At 47.4% G+C, this 23,397-nt stretch overlaps 1 protein-coding gene across 10 annotated transcripts; it reads right to left on the bottom strand.

Annotated features, from left to right (window-relative positions):
• Positions 1-1,403: 1,403 nt before the first annotated feature.
• On the bottom strand, positions 1,404-23,276 carry prrc2b (proline-rich coiled-coil 2B). 10 transcript variants are annotated; one of them, XM_083670524.1, is made up of 32 exons: positions 23,129-23,276; positions 20,451-20,628; positions 20,018-20,192; positions 19,195-19,297; positions 18,891-18,954; positions 18,472-18,615; positions 17,902-18,236; positions 17,539-17,666; positions 17,128-17,291; positions 16,604-16,691; positions 16,306-16,468; positions 14,900-15,266; positions 14,495-14,694; positions 13,695-13,905; positions 13,307-13,517; positions 10,882-13,044; positions 10,391-10,584; positions 10,147-10,262; positions 9,793-9,934; positions 9,407-9,483; positions 8,922-9,209; positions 8,692-8,793; positions 8,277-8,469; positions 7,925-8,022; positions 7,624-7,751; positions 7,250-7,490; positions 6,695-6,862; positions 5,421-5,459; positions 4,699-4,778; positions 3,995-4,076; positions 3,453-3,659; positions 1,404-2,940 (listed from the first exon to the last, which is right to left on the bottom strand). In XM_083670524.1, the coding sequence occupies exons 2-32, from the start codon at positions 20,563-20,565 to the stop codon at positions 2,767-2,769; spliced, it is 6,960 nt and encodes a 2,319-aa protein (XP_083526650.1). In that variant the 5' UTR covers positions 20,566-20,628; positions 23,129-23,276; the 3' UTR covers positions 1,404-2,766. The 10 variants fall into 10 exon arrangements, with proteins under 10 accessions (XP_083526650.1, XP_083526644.1, XP_083526649.1 ...); XM_083670518.1 differs by having other exon boundaries at positions 7,217-7,490; XM_083670523.1 differs by having other exon boundaries at positions 10,391-10,581; positions 20,018-20,195.
• Between the last annotated feature and the right edge of the window lie 121 nt (positions 23,277-23,397).

The raw sequence follows: 23,397 nt of genomic DNA on the forward strand, positions 1-23,397 counted from the left end.
CATCTCTGCATTATCGAACATGACAGTGATACAAATTCAGCAGACAAAGGTTTTGAAAAAGCACAACTGCTTTATTTTTTCTCTCAATAAGCTCTTTTTAACAAGGAAAGGGTGAATAATGATCACATATCTGAAAGGATAAACATCAGGTAGGATAAAGACTGTCAGTTCCAGAAAGCACTGGTCCTTCAACAAAAATGAAATATGTATCTTAAAAGTACCAAAAAAGCATCAGGGCGATATCTTGGTGTAGGTAGGTACAGTAGAGTGAAATCGAGAACTGGTTTAAACCAACAAAAAAATTCAGTATCTCAGGTGTGTATATTTAAGCAGTTTCAGTGTACACCTTCCAGACTCTGTCCAAAAACTTGACATGGATCCTGTCACAGCAAAGAAGCAGGGAAGAGAGGCAAAAAAGCCGGCATCACAACGTCCAATAAGCCAATCCAAAAGTGAAAGCAGTCCACCCTGTGAGAACACCATAGTGACCTTTTAAACATTTATCATTTTATTAGTGATACAATATATAAATCAAGCAGGTTTTAGGCCTCATTCCCCCACACTGACCCAAAGTCTGAATATAATCAAACAGGTAGGTATGCATTGTACAGATATCAGTGAAACACTGCCATAAAGATGAGTCGACTGAACATTATGTAGTGTCATGGAGCGCCATAACAAGCAGTAACATTTATAACCAGTTATGATGACATTGGCATAGTAAATGAGTTTCAAAATGAGCGTCCGTCGGTCGGACCGTAAGAAAAAAAAAAAAAAAAAAGAAAGAAAAAAAAATATATCGATCAAATCACTGATGATGCCAACAGTTTTTCACATTTTCAAACAAAAACAAATGCTGTTAATATTTTCCTTCTTCTGAGACCAAAGCAACTGCAGCGTTCACAAGAAACCTAAGAAAGATAGTACTGTACGTCAATTCATCAAGCAATTCTAAGACCCCTCCGTCATCTAATCATAACATAAAAATAGATATTTGGACCCTGATTGAATGTATAGTATAGCTAGGCTGCATTTATTGCTAACGCCACCTCTGATACCATACACGGTGCTAATGAATATTCTTCAAGAGGTGTGTCTACTCATTTCTTTACAACGACCCCCCTCCCCCCACCTTTCCATTGAGTTGTATTAAAATGGCAAAATACAGAGAATAGGGCTTCAAGGGGCCCAGGGGAGAAAAATCTATTAATACTAGGCCTAGGGAATGGGAGAGGGGATACAAAATCACTTGACATTTTCATCACCTGTTGTTAGATGTGAGTGAATTCAGATCTCATCGCAGCAACTCATTACAACCGAAATAAAGCGATAGAAAAAGCAACATTTCAATCAGCTATTAGGATCTTACAGTAATGGTCAATGAAGACTGCACCCAGCCCCTCCACCCACCCACCCCATCATTCCCCCTTCCAAAATACTAAAGAATAACCACAGATTTTGCCAGCTTGTGGTGATCAAAACCACACACACTGTGGCAGGCAGCACACGTCCACTGATTCCGGGTTACAGTCTTGAAATGTGGCTACAGGTCCCTGGGACGGAGGCCCAGTGGGGTTTACACACGTTCAGCACATCACATGCACACACTGCATCAACGCCAGGGAAGCTTCCAATGAGGCAACAACATGATTCTCTAAAAATGTCCAACTTTCTGCTTCTGTTTTACAAAATACAAACAGGAGAAAGAGAGAGAGTGAGAGCAAGAGATAAGAGCGACAAGAACAAAAGCAAGAAAAAAAAGAAAAGAAAAAAAACAACAACAACAACAACGCTTATTTTAAAAATAACAGAAACATTTTGTAGCTACTGATCTTAGCAGTGATGTCACCGTTCAGGAGCTGTGTGTGAAGTAGCACAGCAGGGCGTGTGTGTGTGAGACAGGGACACACTCCGACCCATGCCTTCCCATGGTTACACACAAGGATGTCCTCAAATTTGGGTTTGAAAGATTTTTTTTTATTGAGTAAAAGGAGTCCTTTAATAATAGAGCCAATAGGCAATGGTTATCTTAAAAAAAAAAAAAGAAAAAAAAAAAGATGGTTAAAACCATCTTACCAGCAAAAATGTAGAAAGGAAGGAAAACATGACAAAAAGGCGCCACTTCTCTGCAGTTCTTTTAAAAACGCCTTTACAGATTTTGCTGCCTTTCTCGTGGTGACATCTCTCAAGTATCTGCCTCTCTTCTGTCTAAAGAGCTACGGTCCAAAAAGGTAAATACAGTTTGGCAAAATGATGTGTGTGAAGGATGAACTATCTGCAGGAGCGGGCTGGGGCCTTTTTCACACTGATGGAGAAAACATAAAAAGAAAAAATGTATATATTTTTTTTTTTGTCTACCATTATTCTTCTCTCGAAAAGGACATTAATGTTAATAAATAAAGAGGACCTTGAAGAGTCTGCTTAGAAGAAGAGTGTCCCAAACTATGGTGTCTATGTATGTATATGTATGTATATTTTATATATATATATATATATATAATATATTATATATATATATATCTCTATACTTGGTGTTTAATAATTATGGTGTCCGGTTTCTGACAGTTCGGAAGGTAAGCATGCCTGCCTGCCTGCCTGCCTGTCTGTCTGTCTGTCTGTCTTGTCTGCCCCTCTGTGTGGTGCCCTATCTGGGAGAGGAGAGGGGGGTAATAGAAGGCTCAGAGGTGGGCCGGGGGGGCAGTTGTGTCTTCCAGTGGCAGGCTGGATGGGTGGAGGTAGAAGGAGGTTTAAGGTCCATTGCTGTTGCTATGCCTTGCCCTCCTCTACTTTGACGGCCTGGGGTTTGATGGCTCCGGTGCGCGCTGGTTTGCCCCCCTGCCTGCTGGGGAGGGGCTCCTGGAGTTTGCTGGTCATGGTCATGTCCCCCGATGGCGCCTTGCCCTCTCCCACCGACTGGCGCCCGTCCCGAAGAGCTTTAGTCTAAACAGTGACAGAGACACAGAGTTAATATGTTTGGGATGTGTTAAAATGGACCAAGAAGATATGTCATGGTTTTTCCTAATAGGGAAGGAAGCAGGGTTAAAATATCACAATTTCTATATGCATTGAATCATTGCATGCATAGAATCATTGATTGTTAGCTACAAGCACTTGTACAAGATGGAGCATTAGGCCCATGTCAACTAATAATCTTCTTGTACACAATACCAAAGTCCCCCCCCCACACATTATTTCTATACAAAGTCTTACTGTTAGTTCAGCTCATAAAATCCTGTTGTTGGTTATGATTGATATAAATGAACCCATCACAAATTACATTAATCAATTCACAAAAGTTGATACAGTGATATTATATTATCAACTACAACAATCAGTCTGTGGAGAAAAAAAGCTCAGTCACAAGTGTCATACATTTGATTGGAATTAGATATTAAAAACAAAAAAGGAAATGGATTAAATCAAATTACCTATATTTACAGTGGGTGGCTCACCTTCATGCCATCCTCCAGCCCTTTGCTGGGGGGCTCGGGGGCCGAGGGGGGGGTGGAGTGGGGCTCGCGCCCGGGGTTGGGATAGGGGGGGGAGCGGATGATGACGGTCTTGTTGACCTGCATGACGGGCCTCTGGATGGGGGTGGGAAAAGGGCCGGTGGTGGGGGGGCGCATGTGCATCACCATGCTGCCCTGGGGAGGGGGGACCTGGGGGGGCCGTGGTGAGGGAGGGGAGGGGGGGAAACACACAGCATTAGCATGGCAATGCGGTTTATCATACTAACAATCATTACTTGGTTAAAAACTTTTTCCTCATTGATTATCATGTTGGATTCTATATAACTCATGACTAAAATCCTACATTGCCATCAGAGACAAGTTTTCATTGTGCGAGTAGCTAGGGAACATGTCATATTCAAGCTCAATGTCATGCATGAAACAGAGAGGAGAGGACAGGGCCGTGGCAGGCCCAGGCTCACTGACAGGGCCTGCATAGAGGAACCCTTCCACTAGGGCTAAATGAGTGAGAGTGTGTGCTGTACCTGTTGAGTGTAATGTCCAGGTAGAGGGCCCACAGGGCCCCCGGGGCCAGAGGGTTTCCCACTGGGGCTGGCAGACCCTGGCCTTAAGGAAGAGAAGGTGACAGAGAGAGAGAGAGAAACAGAAAGACACAGAGATACCATCAGCTTATAAGAACATACATTTTTATGGACACCACATGCCATTATATGACCAGTGCATGTTCTTTGCATCACCTACTGAACAAAATGAAGCATAGCGTTAGTTCAGTTAGGGCACTAAATCAACGTTGCAGCTGTCCGTCATCGCATGTTCAAAGGACAGAGGCTTTAAAGTTCACGATTCCTCCATAGCATTCAACAGTTGACTGGTTGCACTGGCTATGAAAGTAAGTTGTGTGGTCCTCCCTCCCACCACCTGTTAGGCCGCTCTGTATGTAGCCTACCTGCCTTGATAAGTATACAATAAGTGACTTATGACTTATGTATGTTGTGTTTGTTTTACTCCACCCAAATACACCAAGCTTAAATGTATCACCATTTGTATGCAATAAATTGTTAAAACTGACATGTCTCCTGTCTGAACTAGAAGATCAAACGTATAGGATATGCAGTCAGTGTCCTCACAAGTCTAAAAGAAAAATCACTGGTCTATATTAATCTATATTAATAGAGAATATATGCTTTGGTCAGACATTAAAAAGTTAACGTTTGCTATCTGTCCTCACCTGTAGGATCCCCCGGGCATGCCAGGGGAATGGTTGGGCTTGTCAGCAAACTGGAAACCCTTCATCTCCATCTGAGAGGGCTGGGGGCCAGAATACACAGGTTAACATGTGAAAACACTACAGGGCCTGACCACAATCAACCCATAGGCCAGTGATACTCAATCCTAGAGAGCCAAAGTGGGTCCGGGTTTTTGTCCCAGCCTACTACATTCACACCTGATTGAACTAATCAACTGATCTTCAAAACCTTGATAAGGTGAATCAGGTGTGTCACTGCTGAGCTGGGACAAAAGCCTAGAGCACAGCAGCTCTCCAGGACCAGGATTAAGCATCACTGCCCTAGTTCCTACTGCCTCCTCACTTGTTGGATCTGGAAGGCTTAGATTGGTAGAAGAAAGAACATTACACCATCAAGACGATGAGCAGGCAAAGTGGTGCTAGTACCATTTTGCCTTTACCTATCCAATCCTTTCACATCTACAGTAGGCATTGCCTAGGGGTTGTTTCTGGACAGGACCATAAGAGTCCTCTGCACTGTAACAGAATCCCCTAGTGTAAAAAGATTAACAAAACATTGAATTTAAATCAAACACAACCTATTAAACATAAATGCAGAATTTTTAAAGATTAATGCTATCCACTACATGTGTGACATCAGAGGGATAGTTCACCCAAGTGACAAAATTAGATCATAATTCTCCAAACTGTGTTTGTTTCCTTACCTTGAAAGCAGTATATGGACCGGTAGACATTGGGAAATTCTGCAAAACATTCAAGTCATTTTGTAATTTAGGTGAACTATCCCTTTAAATATTATCCTTGAATGTTCCCATTAGTGATGGGCACTAACATAGAAAGTCTATATGGATATCAGTTCATACAATGTCAACGTATTGGTTGGGAAAAGCTATAATGAAGGAGAGCTACTGTATCAACTGCGTGAATCAGTTCTCTGTTGATTTTTACTCGAGGAAAAGGTAATCAAATTCGTAAAGCAATCAACTGTGGTCCTCCGTGGCTCAGTGGGTAGAGCATGGCGCTAACAACGCTTAGGTTGTGGGTTTGATTCCCGCTGGGACCATATATACTGAAATGTATGCACTCACTGCAATGTAAGTCGCTTTGGATAAAAGCGTCAGCTAAATGGCATATATATTATTATATATAACGTCATTGATGGATACTTAATGCAATAAGTAGACGAGAACAATAGGAAAGTGTTCCCACACACGTATGCCTGCGCCAGTTACATCGCTTGCTAGGTGTAGACAGAGGGAAGCGTTGTAAACTTCTTCGCTAACGAAAACACTTCCCAGCACAACGAAAGGGAACTTGTTTGCATACTGGATTGCACTGGATTACAGTGTGCTGCCTGCGCTGTTTACACCCCGCAAAACATGTCTAGTTGCTTGTAGTGCGGAGAGTCGTGACAGTTGTCCTACACTGAAAACAGCTGCTTCCAAAATGGATCTCGCTCATTTTGGACAATGTGTAGATTATACTGCCTGGTTTGCTTTGTGCTATGCGTCTGGCAGTGTCCACATGAAAAAGGAAACACAGGCAGTTTTTCGGGGGGGGGGGCGGGGGACCACAACTTAGTGCAAAGACAGTCAGTTGTGCGCCCCACACCCGCCATTTGTTTAGGCGACGGGAGAGTGTAAATAAGGATAGTGATATCGCTATCTCACATTCATATCGCTATCAACTAATATCGATACCACACTGAATTATTGATATTGGTGGTCCATCATTAGTTCCCATTGCTAAAGCTATCATTTATCATGTGGGGTGGACTGAAAGTATACAAATGTATAATGACCTCATCAGACCTGGGTCAGATACATTAGTTTAACAACTTTTAAAATGGTGAGCTGGACTTGTTTGCTTGGTACAATGGAACTAATGGAATAGTTCAAAAAGTATGAACTACATGTATGTGTCATGTGTTTGACTCGGGTCTGATAGATAGATGGGTAGATAGCAGTGTGGAGCTCACCTCTCTGCTGCCAGTCATGACGGGGGGCTGAGACCCAGGGGGGAGCATCCTGCGGGGACCTCCTACAGACAGGTTCTGACCCTGCTGCAGCTGGATGGACTGGGGCAGGATCAGGTGCTGCTGGGCTGAGCCGTAACGGAGCTGGGAGCCAGGCAGGGGCATGGTCACCTACAGGGGGAGGGAGGAATGGAGGGAGAGGGGGGGGGGACCAAAAGGAGAGCAAAAAAAAGAGATGGAGAGAGAGACAAAGTTAATGTATGTCTATGCATCGAGTGAACTTTCTAAAGGTCCAACCTTACATTGTTGCAACACTAGCTATTCTACTGAGTGAGTAGAAAGTTTGAACTTCGGGTTCATTAGAAGCTAAACAAATTCAAAACACGATAATGAAAACACTATAGCACCAATACACAGACTTCTGACAAAAGGTCACACGAGCCATTGAAAGAAAACACTTATCGGAATTAACAACTTTACGTCATACGAAGCATCTAACACATTAAATACCATCTCCAAGCTTACCCCATTGTGCCACTGACTGACATCTCCCCTGACCTGTATGAGCTGGGAGTCCATGAGCTGTGAGGAGCCCATGCCTGGTCCCTGGTTCATCTGTTGATCGTACACCAGGGGCTGGCTGCCATTCATAGGCTGGTAGTGAGACCCTGACTGGGACTTGACCATGTCGGAGGGCTGCATGCCCGGGAAGGCAGAGTAGGGCCCCTTCAGGGGGGCTCCACCTGACAGCACCATAGGGTTCTGCTGGGACAGGTTAGGGTGCATGTACACCTGGGACCTGGGGAGAGAGGTGTGAGAAGGGCAGACAATAATATTACATCACATGTATACATGGGTGTATAATAATTACTAGCAATGGTCTGTGCATATAACCTCTATCCTCTAACCAAGGAGAGTGTGGTGGTGTGTACCTGAAGGGGGGGATGGAGTTGAACATCTCCTGGGACTGGGAGACCGGGAGACCCCCCCTGAGCCCCAGCTGAGCCTGGGCCTGCAGAGACGTGTGCAGGGAGATGGGGATCTGCTGGGCTGCTGCAGCCTGAACACAAACACACACAAGACACTAACATGTTATTACATAGTTGGATACACAGGTTGGATTACCTTCATTGTCAACCTGTGTGGAAATTCATTTAGTATACATACATACAAAACACATCAAACTACACCACTATGCTTCATTGGTTTGTGTGTGTGTGTGTGTGTGTGTACCTGCTGGTAGCTCTGCTGTTGGGTCATGGTAGGAGGCACCAGGCGAGGCTGGCTGGGAAAGACATGACCGTCCAGATACAGAGGGGGGATGTGGTTACCTGCATACAAAAAAAGAAAAACAACAACATTAGTCAAAAGAGAAGTTGTGTCCCCAATGAGAGTGCAATAAGCCAATGTCGTATATTAGCTTCACCTAACCTTGATTCAGCCAGGTTGTCATTGAGAACAAATAATAATTTTACAATAGTAACCTGGTTATTGTATGGAAGCCTGATGGACCACCAAAGCAACACATGCGTTGTGCATGGTCCCTGGTAAATAAACCAATGCGTATGTCACAAAGTCATCTTACCCTGCATGGACATGGAAGGTGCCACTGAGGCCACAGGCATGGGGGGCATGGACACCCCCCCAAAGGAGCTGTAGCTGACCCCGCTGGAGGAGCCCACACTGCAGGGAGGCTGAGCCCCAGAGGCTGCTCCCCCAGGAGAACCCTGCTCAGGGAGAGACTGGGAGTTCTCCCACGCCTTCCTCGCTGACTCCATCTTGGGGGAGGGGGGCAAGGGCAATGATCAGTATATAGCCAGTTATACCTCATGCCATCTTCCAAAATATGTCTACTGTAAATAAACTACAGTCATAGAACACAACCCAAGGACATGTATGGAATTTGTGAATCAGCATAGTAATGGAAGCCAAGGCTAGACTGAATAACATCACCAGTGTGGTAGAAGGGGGTGGGGGGGGGTGGGGGGGGTGTACTGTACCTTGAGAGTAAGGTCTGCGCTGGGGAAGGAGATGGGGTTGAGGTTGATACCAGGCTGCAGGTGGTTACTACGCAGCATGGGAATGCCCTGGTTCAGGCCCGGCTGTAGAGACAAAGAGGCAGAAGTTATTAACACTTTCAAAGCACTCAAGACGCATAGCCAGGATCACAAAACGTCCAACCCCATTTAATTTCGAGGGCCCCACTAACCGTCATCCCCCCTCCACTCACGTTGCTGGCGAGGGCGTCCTGGAGCTTGGTGACGGGGTTGGACACAGGCACTGGGTTGGAGCCGGGAGGCAGGTTGAAGTCGGAGTCCTTGGCGCTCACGCCAAACTCAATGGGCGGCACAGGCAGGACGGTGTCCACGTGGAGGTCTACACCATTGACGGGGGTGATAGGCCCGCCCTCAAGGCGCTCGATGCCCTCTGAGCCTTTACGGTGCTTCAGAGAACGCTCGTTACCGATGGGACCAGGCTTGTGCTGCTCCTTGCTATGCTCTGGGCCAGCGTCAGAGTCCTGTGGACATGGAGAGAAAGGAGAGATTGGGGAATTAGGTGTTTGAGAGAGAAAGGTTGAGATTCTATGGCCCTTCTGGAAGTGGTCAAGTTCAAGCAATACTTATTCACACCGTAGCAGATACTTCCATATAATAATGTCTAGAACATGTGATGGGAATGGGGGGTGTGCAGAGCTAAGGCGAGGCTGGGTTGTACCTCAGAGTTGGGCTCGCTCCCTGTGTAGGAGACCTGCTTGGTCCACGAGTCTCCTCCTGACGACTGCACTGACAGAGCTGAGGGGAACAAGGGGACAAACTCAGAACAATGAATAGAGGTTTTACACACATCCAAAGTAGTCACAGGAGCAGGACAAAAAGAGATAACTAACTTAATCAATAATGAAGACGGTATCTGGATTAAAATCACTGGAGCAGCACAACATCACATCTGATCACAGGAGAGTCAGATTCTGTTTAAAACAGCTACTTTATTCCTCTGAAGTTAGAGGGCTCACATAGGAATTGTTTGTCATTTATTCAAGCAATAATATAGATGATTGAAATATGGTGGAATGAGAGGGTGTGTGTCCATGGTCCTCCTACCTGAGCTGTTGGTTTCCCAGATCTCAGTGCCCAGGTTGTTGGCAGACAGCGCCTCCTCTGGCTGCTCCATACCAATGCTGCCCTGCTTCTTGGCAAAACGTGGGGGCATCTTGGAGGCGATGGTTCTGTTCTTTACTGGCACCTACAATCGCAAGGGACAAGATGATCGTGTTATGGAGAGAGCGTTATTTCGAAAAAGTACATTAGAAGCTTGAGTGTACAGCTAGATAATTCAGACTTAAAGACCATCTTGTGTTACTTAAGGCAGTACAAATTATGAGACTACTATGTTGCATTAAATCTGAAAAGGTGAATGTGAGGGGGCCCCAGTCCTGACTATTCTCTCAGACTTACTGGGGCACCCTGTTCCTTCCTCCTCCTCTCATCCTCCTGGGGGCGGCGCTGTTTTTTGGACATGGCATCCTGGTAGCCATCTGGGCTGGGAATAGGGCCTCCAGCATCACCCTCGACTGGAGAAGAGGACAATAATGCATTACAAAACAGCACAATGACTGTGTATGCAAGCAAAGGTATGTACGGCAAGCATTTTGCTGGAATAAAACAGAACTTCAACAAGGTTTGTGTGCGTCTGACTTACTAGGGTAGTTGTTGAGGTCGTACTGAGACAGAGGTTCGCCCATGTCTCCCTTCACAGATCCAGGCTTCAGCTCTTTGTCTAGCTTCTTCCCTGATGACTCGTTGGGGTCTCTCTGGTGGTGACCTTCCTCAGACTGATCCACACTGTAGACTGGACCTGAACCCAGGCCTGCGCCGGACTCCTCTGGACTCCTGCTGGCCAGAATGGACAGGGACGGTGAGTAGTTACTAATACAAGTCACTTAACCTAACAGTAATGCAAAAGTGATACTATTTTTTATTGATCAGGGTTGAAAATTGTAATAAATGAGGATATGAGGATGACAGGTTTCTTCCCTACCAAACATTTAAACTAACCTACCGAATACAAACATTTCAATGAACTGATCTCTTTCCCTATGGGTCTAAAGGATGTTTTCAATCAGAAAAACTAGATTGACAGAAGCAGATCACTAAGCAGATCTAGGTCAGTTAACCGGTGAGACCACTCACCTCTTACAGTTGGGAGCCCCTCCGTTCTGCCAGCCACCATCACTCCTGTTGGCATTATCTGCTGACCGTGTCATTTTGTTTCCCTCCAGTATGGCCGGCTCTCCCTTCCTGTTCTGCCTGTCCACCAGGGGGCGCTGGCTGGAGAAGCTCCGCTTAGAGAGCTCCCGCTTCTCCCTGGAGCCCGGCTCACTGTGACCAGAGTCAGATGGTATGTCACCACTGTGGCCCTGCTGAGCACCTCCCCCTCCACGTTTCTCCCTCCAATCGTTGAAGTCGCTGTTCTCTGAGCCAGTCTCCCAGTCCTCCGCCTGGCCATGCGGGCCAGGCCCTCTCCCCCCTCCGGAGTGGTGTCCGCTGGGCCAGCCATCCTCCCCGCTGCTCTTGGAGCGCCCTGGCCAGGGGTTGGCGAAGTCCCCTCCATTGATGTACTCATCGCTAGTCCATTGGCCCGACCCCGGCGTAGTCTCTTGGCGTAGTCGGCGGAAACGAGGGGGCTTATCCTGGCGTGGTGGGCGTCGCCTCCTCAGCGGCTGTCTGTCGGGGTTGTCATTGTCCAAATAGTACTCGCCCTCCCCTCCACGATCTTCAGCACCATTCTCCATGAAGGAGCCGGTGAACTTGGGGGTGTATTTGAGGGGCTCACGCTCGGCGGGGGGTCTCCGGGAGTAGGTCTCGGTTCCTGGGCCATAGCCGTTCTCCTGCATGGGCCCACCACCACTGCTGCTGCTGAACTGGGTCCCTCGGCCCCTCCATGTGGAGATATCTCTGGAGCCTCCGAAGCCACGGCTGTATCCTCCCCCTCCGCTGGTGTTGGTGTTGAGCCTGGGAGGTAGTGAGCGCCCGCCGCCGCCGCTGCTGCCTACGAACCCTCTGCTGCTGGCCTTGGCCTTGTCACGGGCGTCACTTGCTGCCTGGTCCTCCGTGTACACCTTGTTGGACCTCCACGAGTCCCTGTCTGCCCTCCGGATCTCTCCAGAGTCTGGATAGCTGCCACCACCCTCTCCATTCTCTGAGCCCTTCTGGCGTCGCCGCTTGGGCTGCTCCTCATACTCTGAGGTCTCACTGAGCGTCTCGCTGACGTTACGCCTCCGAGGCTTGCCCCTCTGGATGTCCTCTATTTTAACAAAGTCCCTGGGTGGCCCTCGGCCTCTCCCAGGCCTTTGGGCTCCCCCACTGTTACTGCCGGTGTTGTTATTGTTGTTGTAGCCTCCCCTGGGATTCTCTCCTCCTCGGCCTCCCCGCCCTCCACCACCTCCTCCTCCTCCTCTGGAGCTGAACTCTCTGAAGCCTCCCCGGCTTCGCCCTCTACCCGTTCCCCTGGCTCCGGCGAAAGCCTGCTCCTCATCGATGAAGATCCAGTTGTTACGTCTGGGGGCCTGGGGCTCCCTGCCTTCCTGGCTGTCTCTAGAGGACTGGCTCTTCCCACTGTCCCAGCCACTCTCCTTGGGTGAGTCCTCGCTCAGGTTACTGGCAGGCCTCTCTACTTTTGCAGGTGCGGGGGGTTGGTGTTGCTTCTCCTCCGGCTGCTTCTCCATGGCCGGAGAGGCAGAGCGTCTGTTACTGATTGGCTGGTTGTCTTTCTTCAGGTCATACACGTTGGTGAGGACCTCCTTCTCCAGGCGGTAGGGGACGGTCTTCTCCTCGGGTTCCACTTTGGGCTTCTCGTTCTCCTTGTCCTCCACTTTGAGGGCCTTGAGCACAGGCTTCTTGATGGGGCCGGTTCTGCGGGTCAGGGTTCTACCACCGGTCTCAGAAGGCTGGCTCACACTGCTGCTGCTGGAGTTGGACCCTGGGTCTGACCACTGGCCCTGACCCAGTCCACCTCCGCCACCTTCCTTCTTCTGTCCCCCGTCTCTTCTCCAGATGTCAGAGTCGAAGCTCTTGTCCTTGGAGCCGTCGAAAACCTCATCTCTGGGCTCTGTGCTGTCCTTCAGGTGCCGGTCTTTAGGGTCATGTTTGAGGTTGTAGTCGCTGTCTGCTGCGTGGTGCTGATGGGAGCGGCTTGCTGCGGTGGCGAGCAGGCCCTGGTCCTGGTCCCGGTCTGGGACGGGGCCTCTGCTCTGGTGGTGGTAGCCCTGGTGGGTGAGCTCGTCTGAGGGGTTGTCCAGGCACTCGCTGGCCCTCTCTTCATACGAGTCCTGCTGGGAGCAGGCCCACTCACTCCTGTGTGATAAACATAATAGACAAGGTTTAGCAATAACTTGATCGCAATCACAATTCCAAAAGTGTAATATTGTATGCAAGAGCTACGACATAAAAAACTGAAAATGGTCCTTAAAGTATAAATCAAGACCAGAATACACAGTGAGTAAGCATGTTTGAGGGAGAGGAAGATGTGTATAAATAACACCTATTTCAAGCAGTCAAATTTTAAGACGCATACACAAAATCCCACACTGCTTTGGTTTCATTACTCATCACTAACCTGTCGTCTGGTTGGCTCCTGTCTGAGTTCTCCTGTTGTCTCTGGTAGGGAGGGGTGAAACTGCGAGGAGGGTATCCATCTTGGCTCCACACGGGGTAGGGCTCGGTGGAGGGAGCCCTCCGCTCCTGGTGCATGCTGGGATGGCAGCCCTCGTCAGAGGCTGAACCAGGGCTGTTCAGGTGGTCCTGCTGCATCATTGGTTTCATCATTCCTAGAGGGAGAGAGAGTGGTGAGATGTAAAATCAGTCAGTTATAAGAATGGCCGTCATGAAGTCCACATCATATTATAGCTTTAAAAGTAAGTAATTCCCCGTACAAACAGCACATCCTGACATGCTTTGAAAACACAACCATTCCATTTATTCCTTTTCTTTTCCTGAGCGCTCACCTGAAGAGTGGACAGGGTTGGGGTAGTAGTCCACAGGAGAGCGGCCCTGGGCCATGCGGGGATCCATGAAGGGGGGCATCATCATCCAGCGGGGGTCGAACCCCAGCACGTGTGGGGGGTAGTACCCTCGCTGTGGGTGGGAGGAGCTGGAGGGCGGAGCAGGGTGGCCAGACTGCTGCTGCTGCCAGTGCTGCATCTTATACACCTGCTCCTGTGAGGAGGGAGAGAGGACAAGGACAAGAGTACACCCACTGGGTAACAGTAATGATATTTTTCACACTAATTTGAGCGGTCCAAGCGAAGTGTGAAAAGAACGCTACCGGAAGTAGTGTGCTATATGCAGCATTATTTGTTACTTATTACTGTGTATCCAGTGCTAGCACAAAGATGACCAGTGAGAACTAATGACATTGTTCTGTGACCGTGTCACGCAATTCGGACATTATAAAAGTATACATATAAATAAGAGACAGTAGGATGTTTCCTGAGTTTCAAGCATAGCCTAATGGCAGCTTTTCATACTTCCAACAAGTACTTATTACAGGTGGGACGATCTGCAAGATACCAACAGTCCACAACGTGCACCCACCAACAACAACAAAAAAAGCCCTTTGGCGCCCAACATAATGCCTTTGCCTTTCATGTCAGGGTAGGTGGAGACCGTCGATGGAAAACACCCGCTGCTGTGAACTCTGACTAGCCACACACGCTAATCCCACATGGGATTACACAGGATTAGGAAATTAGAGAGGGCCTGTGGGAAGGCCAGGCGTCGGATGGTTTTAGCTGTTAGCTCTCACCTGCTGCTGGTGCTGCTTTTGGAAGCGTGGCGGGAGGGGCTTGGGGGGGTGGCGGGCATAGTCGGCCAGGGGGGAGGTTGGCTCGGTGGAGCCGTGGGCGGAGCCGTCATCTTCGCTGCGGTAGGTGGTGGTGAAGCCAGGGGAAGACTCCTCTCTGTACTCCTGACCTGGGGAGTGCTCCTGGGGATTATCACCTGAGTCTGGGGAAGAGGAAGGAGAGATGTGAGATGACAAAGTGTATTCTTTTGTACAGTTAACAGCTAACCATGTTTTTGTCCATTTTTAAAATTTAAACATGGGGTAGTTAGTTATTACTCTTCAATGTCCCATACTGCACTGGCCAACCTGAATAAATGTATGAAGGTTATACAATCAAAGATTTTGTAATTGTCCGTCTCGTGTTACCTTTTGTTGCGTACTGCCAGTTCTCTGGTTGTCCTTTACTCTGCTCCCTTCCTGGGGACAGCGATGGATCCTTACTCTCTGAATCCTTCCCTACCTCCTCCGCCCTCGCCGCCTGCCTCTCGGTCTTCCCAAACTTCTCGTCCAACTTCTTAAGTTTCTCTGCGCAGGCTGCCAGCCTCTCCTCACGGGCGCGCCTCTCCTCCTCCTCTCTGCGCCTACGGGCCCTCTCCACAGCCTCAGAGAGCTCGGGCGAAACAAACTTCACACGGGGGGGGCCTTGGCCCTGGGCCTGGCGCTGGTGTTCTTCCTGGTCGTCCAGGGGCTCGCCCTGGTGGGCCATGACCAGCCCAGGGCTCTTCTGCTGGGCCTGGAGATGGCAGAGGAGGGGTAGGGGTGTTAGTGAGTTCAGGGGAATATCCATGGCTACTTTTTTTGGGCCCAAGCACTGGTGTTTTTTTTTTTTTGGTGTGTTGGGCTTCCACCATCCGGATGATTCTGAACACGTAAGGAGATCAGGGAAGAGCAAACTACGCCCTAAACCTTCCCAAGTTCCAAAAAAAGTCAAAACAAAAGGTCCAAGGTCAAGGTAGGACCTTGGGGTCATAGCCTTGAGCTTTTTTGGGCTGTTCTCTGAGATGGAAACACAACAGTCTGCAGCTTTGGGCCAAGCACCAGTATGAAAAGTACCATATGAGTTCGGTATATAGACTACATTGAGGACACACACAGGACTTATGATTCAGTGCTTCTCCAGGGGTATAATATTCTCGCTACATCCAGATAAACATCTCTAGCTGCATAAATGACTACAGTAGCCTAAAGAAATGTCAGTATTACAATGACCGCCTCTCCAAGATCTCACTCTGTGCCCTCTGTGTTTTCTTTTCTGCTACTTCTCAGTCAGTCGTGACGATAAATATCCACCTTTTTCCATCACCATGGTTACTACGTCAAGGCCCTTGGTTTTGTTCGGATTGTTTTGTTATGAGTTAGGTCCCCAGAGAGGTTATCGAGTTGTTCTCACTTTATCTCAAGTAAAAAATAAAATGAAAGGCCTTGTCTAAAGACATTATTTGCTCTCTCTCCTTCGTGACCAATGACAGGTGAAACGATAAGGACATGTTTCCTGATCATTTCTTTAGGCCATCAACTCGCCACTTGCTTCATCTGATTGTCTCTTTCCCATCATAACCTACTGTAACATACACATTGGAGTTATATTACTGGTTAAGTTGTGTGTGTCTGTTTTTCCTTTCTTGTACCAGTGTGCCCAAGAAACATATACATTTTCTGGACAATAAAATTAATGTCTCAAGTGGTATTGAAGGGTAGGATACCAGGAGAGAAGGCTATGTTAGACCACTGGGATGGTGGGGACCCAGGTATGGTGTTAGTGGTGGTGTTACCTGGGCCTCTGCGTGGGGGAACCTGCCATTGGTCTTCCTGGTGGCCAGCTGGTCCTGGTAGCAGGGGTATCCCTCCTCCTCAACTCCCTCCTGAGGGTACATACCCTCTCCTGAGCTGAGGGACAACTGCCGCTCACGCTGGCGGTGCTTTTCCCATTCAGCCCTGAGACAGAGACAGACAATGAGTTACTGCTACAACCCCACCACTTCTCACAGCAGAAATCACTTACAGAAAACACAACAAAAGCTTGCATGATCACAGAGCCTACACAGACAAACAAGGAGACATATCTCTCACCACAGCTTGGTCTTGTCAGCAGCAGAGTGCTCGTCTTCATCGTCACTGAATTTGAGTTTCTCGCCGTAATCCACTTCTTCATGAAGACCTGGAGGAAAGGGCAAATATGGGCAATAAAGTTCAGATAACAAAATTCAATATGCAATGCAGACAATCTTTACTTCACTGCAAACCAACCCTAGGACTGTTTCAGGAGTGACACCATTTGCCACATGCATCATGTGGGTCTGATGTAAGAATTCCCAGGCAGCCAGTAAATCGTAGTCTTAACATGATCACAGAAAGAGACCCCTCATGTATTACACTACATTGACTCCCATGTACTATCTATCATTTGTTGTAATTATTATCTCTCTTTTCCTCCCCTCCCCTACCTCTTCTATCTTTAGCTTGTTCTCTAAAAATCTGTTCCTCGAGAATCCTCTTCGATTGTCTATTGCCGGTATTTGCTCTTGCCTTGAAAATATAAAACATGTAATAAAAACACATACGCACACCTCACAAAAATAAATTAAAACCCTCACCTGCCCATCCGTCCTCGCAGTCGTGGTCGAGCTCGTCCAGATCCTTCAGGTCCTCTGGGTTGATGATGGCAGGGCGGGGGGGTCTGTCGCCGGGGCGACGGATGGGGCGGGAGGAGGGGCGAGGGGGCCCGCGGATGAAGCGGTTCTCTCTCCTCACCTCACCGCTGCGGGGAAGAGGAGGAAGAAAGGGAATGGAATGGTTACAGGTGACCACTTTTAGCATTGACATGTATGACATTCTTCCCACTAACTTTGAATAAAATTGTTGACCGGGTTACATGGAATCACATTACATTGCCAGAGCTCAGGATGGAGAAAAAAAACCTGGAAATGTATCCTGCTGAGCTAATGGAAGTGAGATGACTCTCTCCCACACCCAGACAAGGAATAAATATGGAGAAGAGTACTTACTTAACAGGCTCTTGGTTGGGGTAGGGCTGTCTGACGCTGGGCCTGTTGTCAAAGCGGACCGGAGCCACCAAAGTAGCAGGCACATGCTCAGCTGAGCCAGGAGCGTCACGAGTCTCTTTAGGGCACATCTGAGAACACAACCACAACAGCATTGCAGTCAGAGGAGATATATATCCAACTCAGTTTGTTTAGCAGGGAGCAATGTGGTAGGGAGATAAGTGTGTTGAGTGCGATGGGAGGCAGCATGTTGTGGCAGGTGGTGAGTGTGTTTGTTTGTGTGTGGAAAAGTGTGTGTGTGTGTGTGTGTGTGTGAGAGAGAGAGAGAGAGAGAGAGAGATAAACACGAGCATGTGCGGTACTTACGAAGGCAGGCAGCATGTCGTGGTAGGTGGTGGTGGGGGCATGGTGGAGCTGGTGATGCAGGGCCGAGGGTGCAGCTGGCCTGCGGAGGGGCTGGGCGGGGCGGAGGGAGGGCTCCAGAGGTGGCGGGGCAGGGGCAGAGATGGCGGTGGGAGTGATGGGGACATTGACGGAGGGGGGTATTGAGGAGACGGAGGAGGTAGAGGGGGGAAGAGAAGGAGGGGGGCTGCCAGTCTCAACCATGGCAATGGCCTTGCCCTCGGGGTCAGGGGGCAGGGTGGACGGCAAGGATGACGGCTGAAGGTTCCTCCCACCACCCTCCCTCCAGCTCGTCACATCTAGAGTGGGGAGAGGGGAACGCAATTAACAAAACAACAAAGTGTGAATCACAAAATTAATTTCAGTGCTTCTCAGCAACTACAACATAAGGCTTCGACAACTTAGGTCTTCAGTGGACAGCTAAAAAAATATGACAGTTGGTAGATTTCTACCCCATCACAGCTGTGTCCTTTAGCCTCACTGGATAGGAAGAGGCCATATTCAAGACAGGAAGTGAGGTGTTGTGAGACTCACTCTGGGGGCGGAGGCTTGGTCCGGGCCCATACGACGGATCGAAGGCGCTTCTTTCCTTGCAGACCTTGTCCTGTTCCCCGGCTGCCTTCAGCGTCGGAAATTCCTCGTGAGAGAAGGGCTGCAGTCGGTTTGAGGCCCTTAAACCTGTACGGTGCGGTTGCGGTTGCCATGGAAACAGGAGAGAGGGGGGGGGGGGGGGAGAGAGAGGGGCACACGGGCGAGAGACGGAACACAGAGTAAACAGACAGAAGCCGCGGCTGCTGGAGACTAGAGAGTATTTATAATCAGTTGTGAGGAGATGGAAGTGGAGACGTAGCCTAGAGCAAATTGGCACCAGACACATCCATTCACCGTGGTGCCAGAGGGATTTTAAATGTGTAGGAGTTTCCTTTACTTGTGACAATTGGCGGCCGACTCACCACCTAGTTCTACTGCCTTTCCATTTAGCTGGGCCCATTGCTTTGGTCCACCTGTGTTTGTGCTCTGGGGAGACAAGGGAAGACAGGAAATTAGATCGATAGGGAAAAATAACATCAGTTAACTTTTGTTTTGCATCATCTAATATAGTTTCGGAACATCTAGCTACATACATCTCTGCAACATATCTCTTTGCCTTCTGGTCATCATGAAATCCAGAAGTACATGAGAATTTGACAAATAATATAATATCACAATATAAAACGCAACGTTAAGAAGCTATAAAACAAAACAAACTCGACACACCTCCTGGCTGGCTACCGGTGGGGGTTTCTGGAGATTGGAGACAGATTTCTGTAAAGCCAGCTGCGGCTGCAACTCCGGCAGCTGTGCTGTTGATGCAATGGAACTGAGGATGGAGGGAAAAATAAGTCACTTTCAGCTTAGCAAATATGGACAGACAACACCACTTGAAACACAGACAGGCTAAATGCATATCGGGTCAGTTTACCAGACCTAGATTAAAGCAAATCCTAGACTTGAAGACTTGTTTTCTATTATTTTGATTCAAATGGCACCACGTGAACGTGGGGGCTATGCTACTGTGCATGACAGTGATAAATTAGCATCCTGAATGCTGGTTCCACTACTGCCGTATGTTGAGCGTTCTTACAGCCATCTCCCTGTCTTCCTGCTCTCATTCTTCCACCCACCCCCACAGACATACCGAAAGACACACACCTCCCTCTCCTGACCCTACAGCCTCCCACACATTACAACAGAGAGAGAGAGAGTGGTCACGTCCCGCCACTCAACTCCCACACATACAGCTCTAATGCCTGTACCACTAAGTAACCTTGAGCTTCCAAACACAAACACTTCAAGTCTGTCTTGCTAGTATCACCTTAGCTAGGCACACACACACACAGGCTCACGCACGCACACCAACACACACCCCCTGCTGCTGCACCCGGGTCCCAGTGATTGAAAGTACCCAAACAGACTTCATAGCACACCTGCACACAATATACTGCAGCAAAGTGAGCACATCAACTCAAAGTCTAACCACATTTCCCTGTATCCTCCCTCTGTCTGTCTGTCTGTCTGTCTGTGTCTGTCAGTCCCACACCTCTTTTGATCGGGTTGTTCCTGCTTGTTTGCCCATCCTGTTCCGTCTTTGGGCACGATAATCACGTTGGGATCGTTTCCTTTGTTCTCTGACTTCAAGCTCGGCAGGTGAGCGGGTGGGGGCATGCGCCGGGCTGCGGCCACTTTGCCAAGACTCTGTAAGCCATGTCGCGGAACTGCTGGGAGAGAGGGAGGGGAGGAAACAGAGAGAAATAGGGAAAGAGGGATGGTTGGGGGGGGGGGGGGGGGGGGGGGGGGGGGAAGATAGTTGGAAAATATATTGACATGAGGGAGAGAGAGACATGTATGAATAAAAGTCCTCAGACCACATCAGTCACTTCATGCTCAAATGTGAACACAAAAAGTTAAACACAATAGTGAAACATGCATCACTTTACTTGTACAGTTAATTCAAAATACATATTTCTGCTTACCTGTGGTTTTCTGAGTTTCTATAGACTTTCCCTTGTACTTGTCAAATAGGCTGAGTGAGGAATACTTGCTTTTCCCATCCTTGGACTTGGTTATTTGCCCCAAACGATCGGACATTGCGATGTAATGTCATCGAGTATGGAAATCTTCTATGCGCCTCTTCCTGTGTGCCTGCTTTTTCTGTGGGAGAGAAGAAGAGGGGAAAATAGTTTTAGCCCACAAAACCACTCCAGTCTAGGGGCGAAAAATGCCTTACTGTTCAATCTACAGTCAGACGGAAATTTCAACATGCCAATCTTAATTGAAATTCCGAAATGCAATGTTTGAGAGGAGCATCAACGTCAGATGCTTAACCAAATCCAACAACCGGTACACATTCCAAATTCTCAATCTCCTCAGCTAGACTGTTGTACATCAAGCAAAGAAAAACGCTGACCAAGAAGAGACTGACACTGGGCTTCATTATAAAAAAGCACGTAGGCTAAGCTAAACATTTCCAATAACAAAAATAAATAAAATGACCAGCGGCAAAGCAAAGCCCAGTTCAAACACCATGTAGGATGACATCATTCCTCACTTAAGAAGACATACACAATTACTTAAAACTAAAAGGAGTTTTAACAGCCATAAGAAATGGCTAGTAAAGGATGCCATCCACCACTTTGACAGTTCAAACATACAAGACATCAAAGACTGCACATAGATGAAGGCAACTATTAGTATGGAAGACTGCCAGTCTTTTAGTGGTGAGCAGTGGTAGAACTGAACGATTACAGCTGGGCCAATAGAGAGGAGAGGTAAGGGCCAATTTGTCCAATTAGGCTTTTTTATCATCATCATCCTTTCCTACAAGATCACTGGTCTGAGAGATGGAAAGGAGTGAAGGCAAGGCTAACATTATCTAAATGCCAATATCTGTTGCTACAAGTCCCTTGATGATGGAACCTGAGGCAGGGTCACAAGCCACCAGATGTTCAGTTCATTGAAGGGGCTTCCAATCTGCATGACAAAACCCACAGATCACAGGGTAAACAATCAATTCACTCCCAGGCCCTTGTCACCTGCACACATATTAGCTTGTTCTGTCTCTTGAGATTGCATTTCAAATACTAGCATGGTTGGATAAAACACTACATTTGTTTGATAAGAGATCAAAATCATGACACCCTAGATTTAAATGAATCAGCAATAACACATATTGCCTCTAATTTATTAAACTACTAAGATTTTTTAAATACTTGATACTGGCAGACTGCCTGACAAAAGGGATGCATCAACCAAAATTTAGTCAGCGAACACATGAATCTGATTTTGTAACATGGGAGTAACAGAAGTGGGTCAGCCTATGACTTGACGGGGAGTGCAGAGAGATGGTCCGTTTCTAGCCATCGTCACGTCGTATATAGCTATTCTTGTCTGTGTAAAATCAAGACCCTTTAAAATGGATCCCGTGCCTTCATGCCAGAGTGATTCCCTTCAATCATAGGATCGCAAACGTCAAGTGTGACTGTGACTAGTTGCGTCAATGCACTGACATTTCAATTAGCAACCCGCTACACTTCCTTGCCATCCAAGTCAAAAAGCAAAATACCAGATGTTTCAGCACATGCTACTTTGGGTTAGCTAAATATTTCTATAGCTACCTATAACCTTAGCAAGGGAAATGCTAAAGCATTGAAGTCTATCCAGCTAGCCAAGTTCAGTTGCGCAAGAAGACCGATAAAATGCGCCTGGTGGCACGTAGCTAGTCAAATGTTAGCAGCGAGTATCAAAACATTAGTTAAGACAATAGACCCTGTATGATATTCATTACGACAGCAAACAATTGGCCCTGACAATTTTAAAGAACAATTTTCACGCAGCCATAGACGTGCACTAACAGACAGCTAGCGAGCTAAACTACCAAGAAAGGCCCGTCTAAAAATGGCACTTGAGCCTATCTAGCTAGCCATTTTCTGCCAACGTCTGTGATGAGTTGTTGCTAGCTGGTAGCCTAATAACGCTTCTTGGTTCATGTCTTTCAACAAAATAGCTAAAATGGAAGGCATTGGGCCACAGTCGAAATCCAAATATTGTCAATTGTTTTGCTGGCAATACGGTGGCCGTGTGCACTTCACTTGGTCTATCCTCCTACTCCTAGACCGTGGCTAGATCATCTATCAGCATCAAAAGGAATGTAAACATTGCGTTGTTTATGTCTACCGCTTTCAGAAAAAAACTACGTTATGCATGAACTTTAGTTCATCGATCACAACTGCCTGTGCTTGAGGAGAGTATGAGTATAAAAACTCACACATAAACCAACAGAAATATCACCAAAATGATTAGCTGTCAAGCTAACTACCGTTAGCGAGACGGCAAATCAGCTGAAGTTCCTATCTGGAATTCCAAAAACAAACCGCAGAAAATTAAGCACTGTTTGAAAGCGTATTATGAAATACCATAAAGATAAAAAACCCTTGCCTTTCACGTTATAGTGCTGTAGATTAATTGGTTCAAGTTCGAGAAATGTATTATAGCAGTTTTCCAGATTTCAGGACCAAGGAAGAAGGCGATGAATATATAGGACAAGGCGATTAAAAATGGCTGCTGCCCAGAACAAAGCAACAATAAAACTGGGCAGTCGAAGAAGACCTTGTCAAATCGTTCACACAGTACACAAAACACCTTAATAACTCACCGATTTAACGTCTTAATATTTCTTCTGATCAGTAACGTTGATTTATTTCCAATAGATTACGTTTCAACAATAGATGGATGGCGATTGTGCTGCCGTCTTGATCTATTTTCCCGTTTACTTATGTTGTTGGTGGGGGACCTTACCGGCCTGAAAATGAAAGTCGTCGCTTTCGTCGACTTTGCTGTGGCTGCATACGGATATGACGTGAGAAATCAAACAGCGACCCACAGTGTCCTTTTTAGAACATTGCATTTTAGCCTTGGTCAGTC

Source organism: Argentina silus (assembly GCF_951799395.1).
Source record: "Argentina silus genome assembly, chromosome: 5".
NCBI classification, from domain to species: domain Eukaryota; kingdom Metazoa; phylum Chordata; class Actinopteri; order Argentiniformes; family Argentinidae; genus Argentina; species Argentina silus.

Coding starts and splice junctions, on each gene's coding strand:
- prrc2b (XM_083670515.1), bottom strand. CDS start 20,565: ATGTCCGATCGTTTGGGGCAAATAACCAAGTCCAAGGATGGGAAAAGC. Junction 13,045..13,306: donor AGGAGCCAACCAGACGACAG/GTTAGTGATGAG, acceptor TTTATCACACAG/GAGTGAGTGGGCCTGCTCCC. Junction 9,484..9,792: donor CTGGGAAACCAACAGCTCAG/GTAGGAGGACCA, acceptor TGTTCCCCTCAG/CTCTGTCAGTGCAGTCGTCA.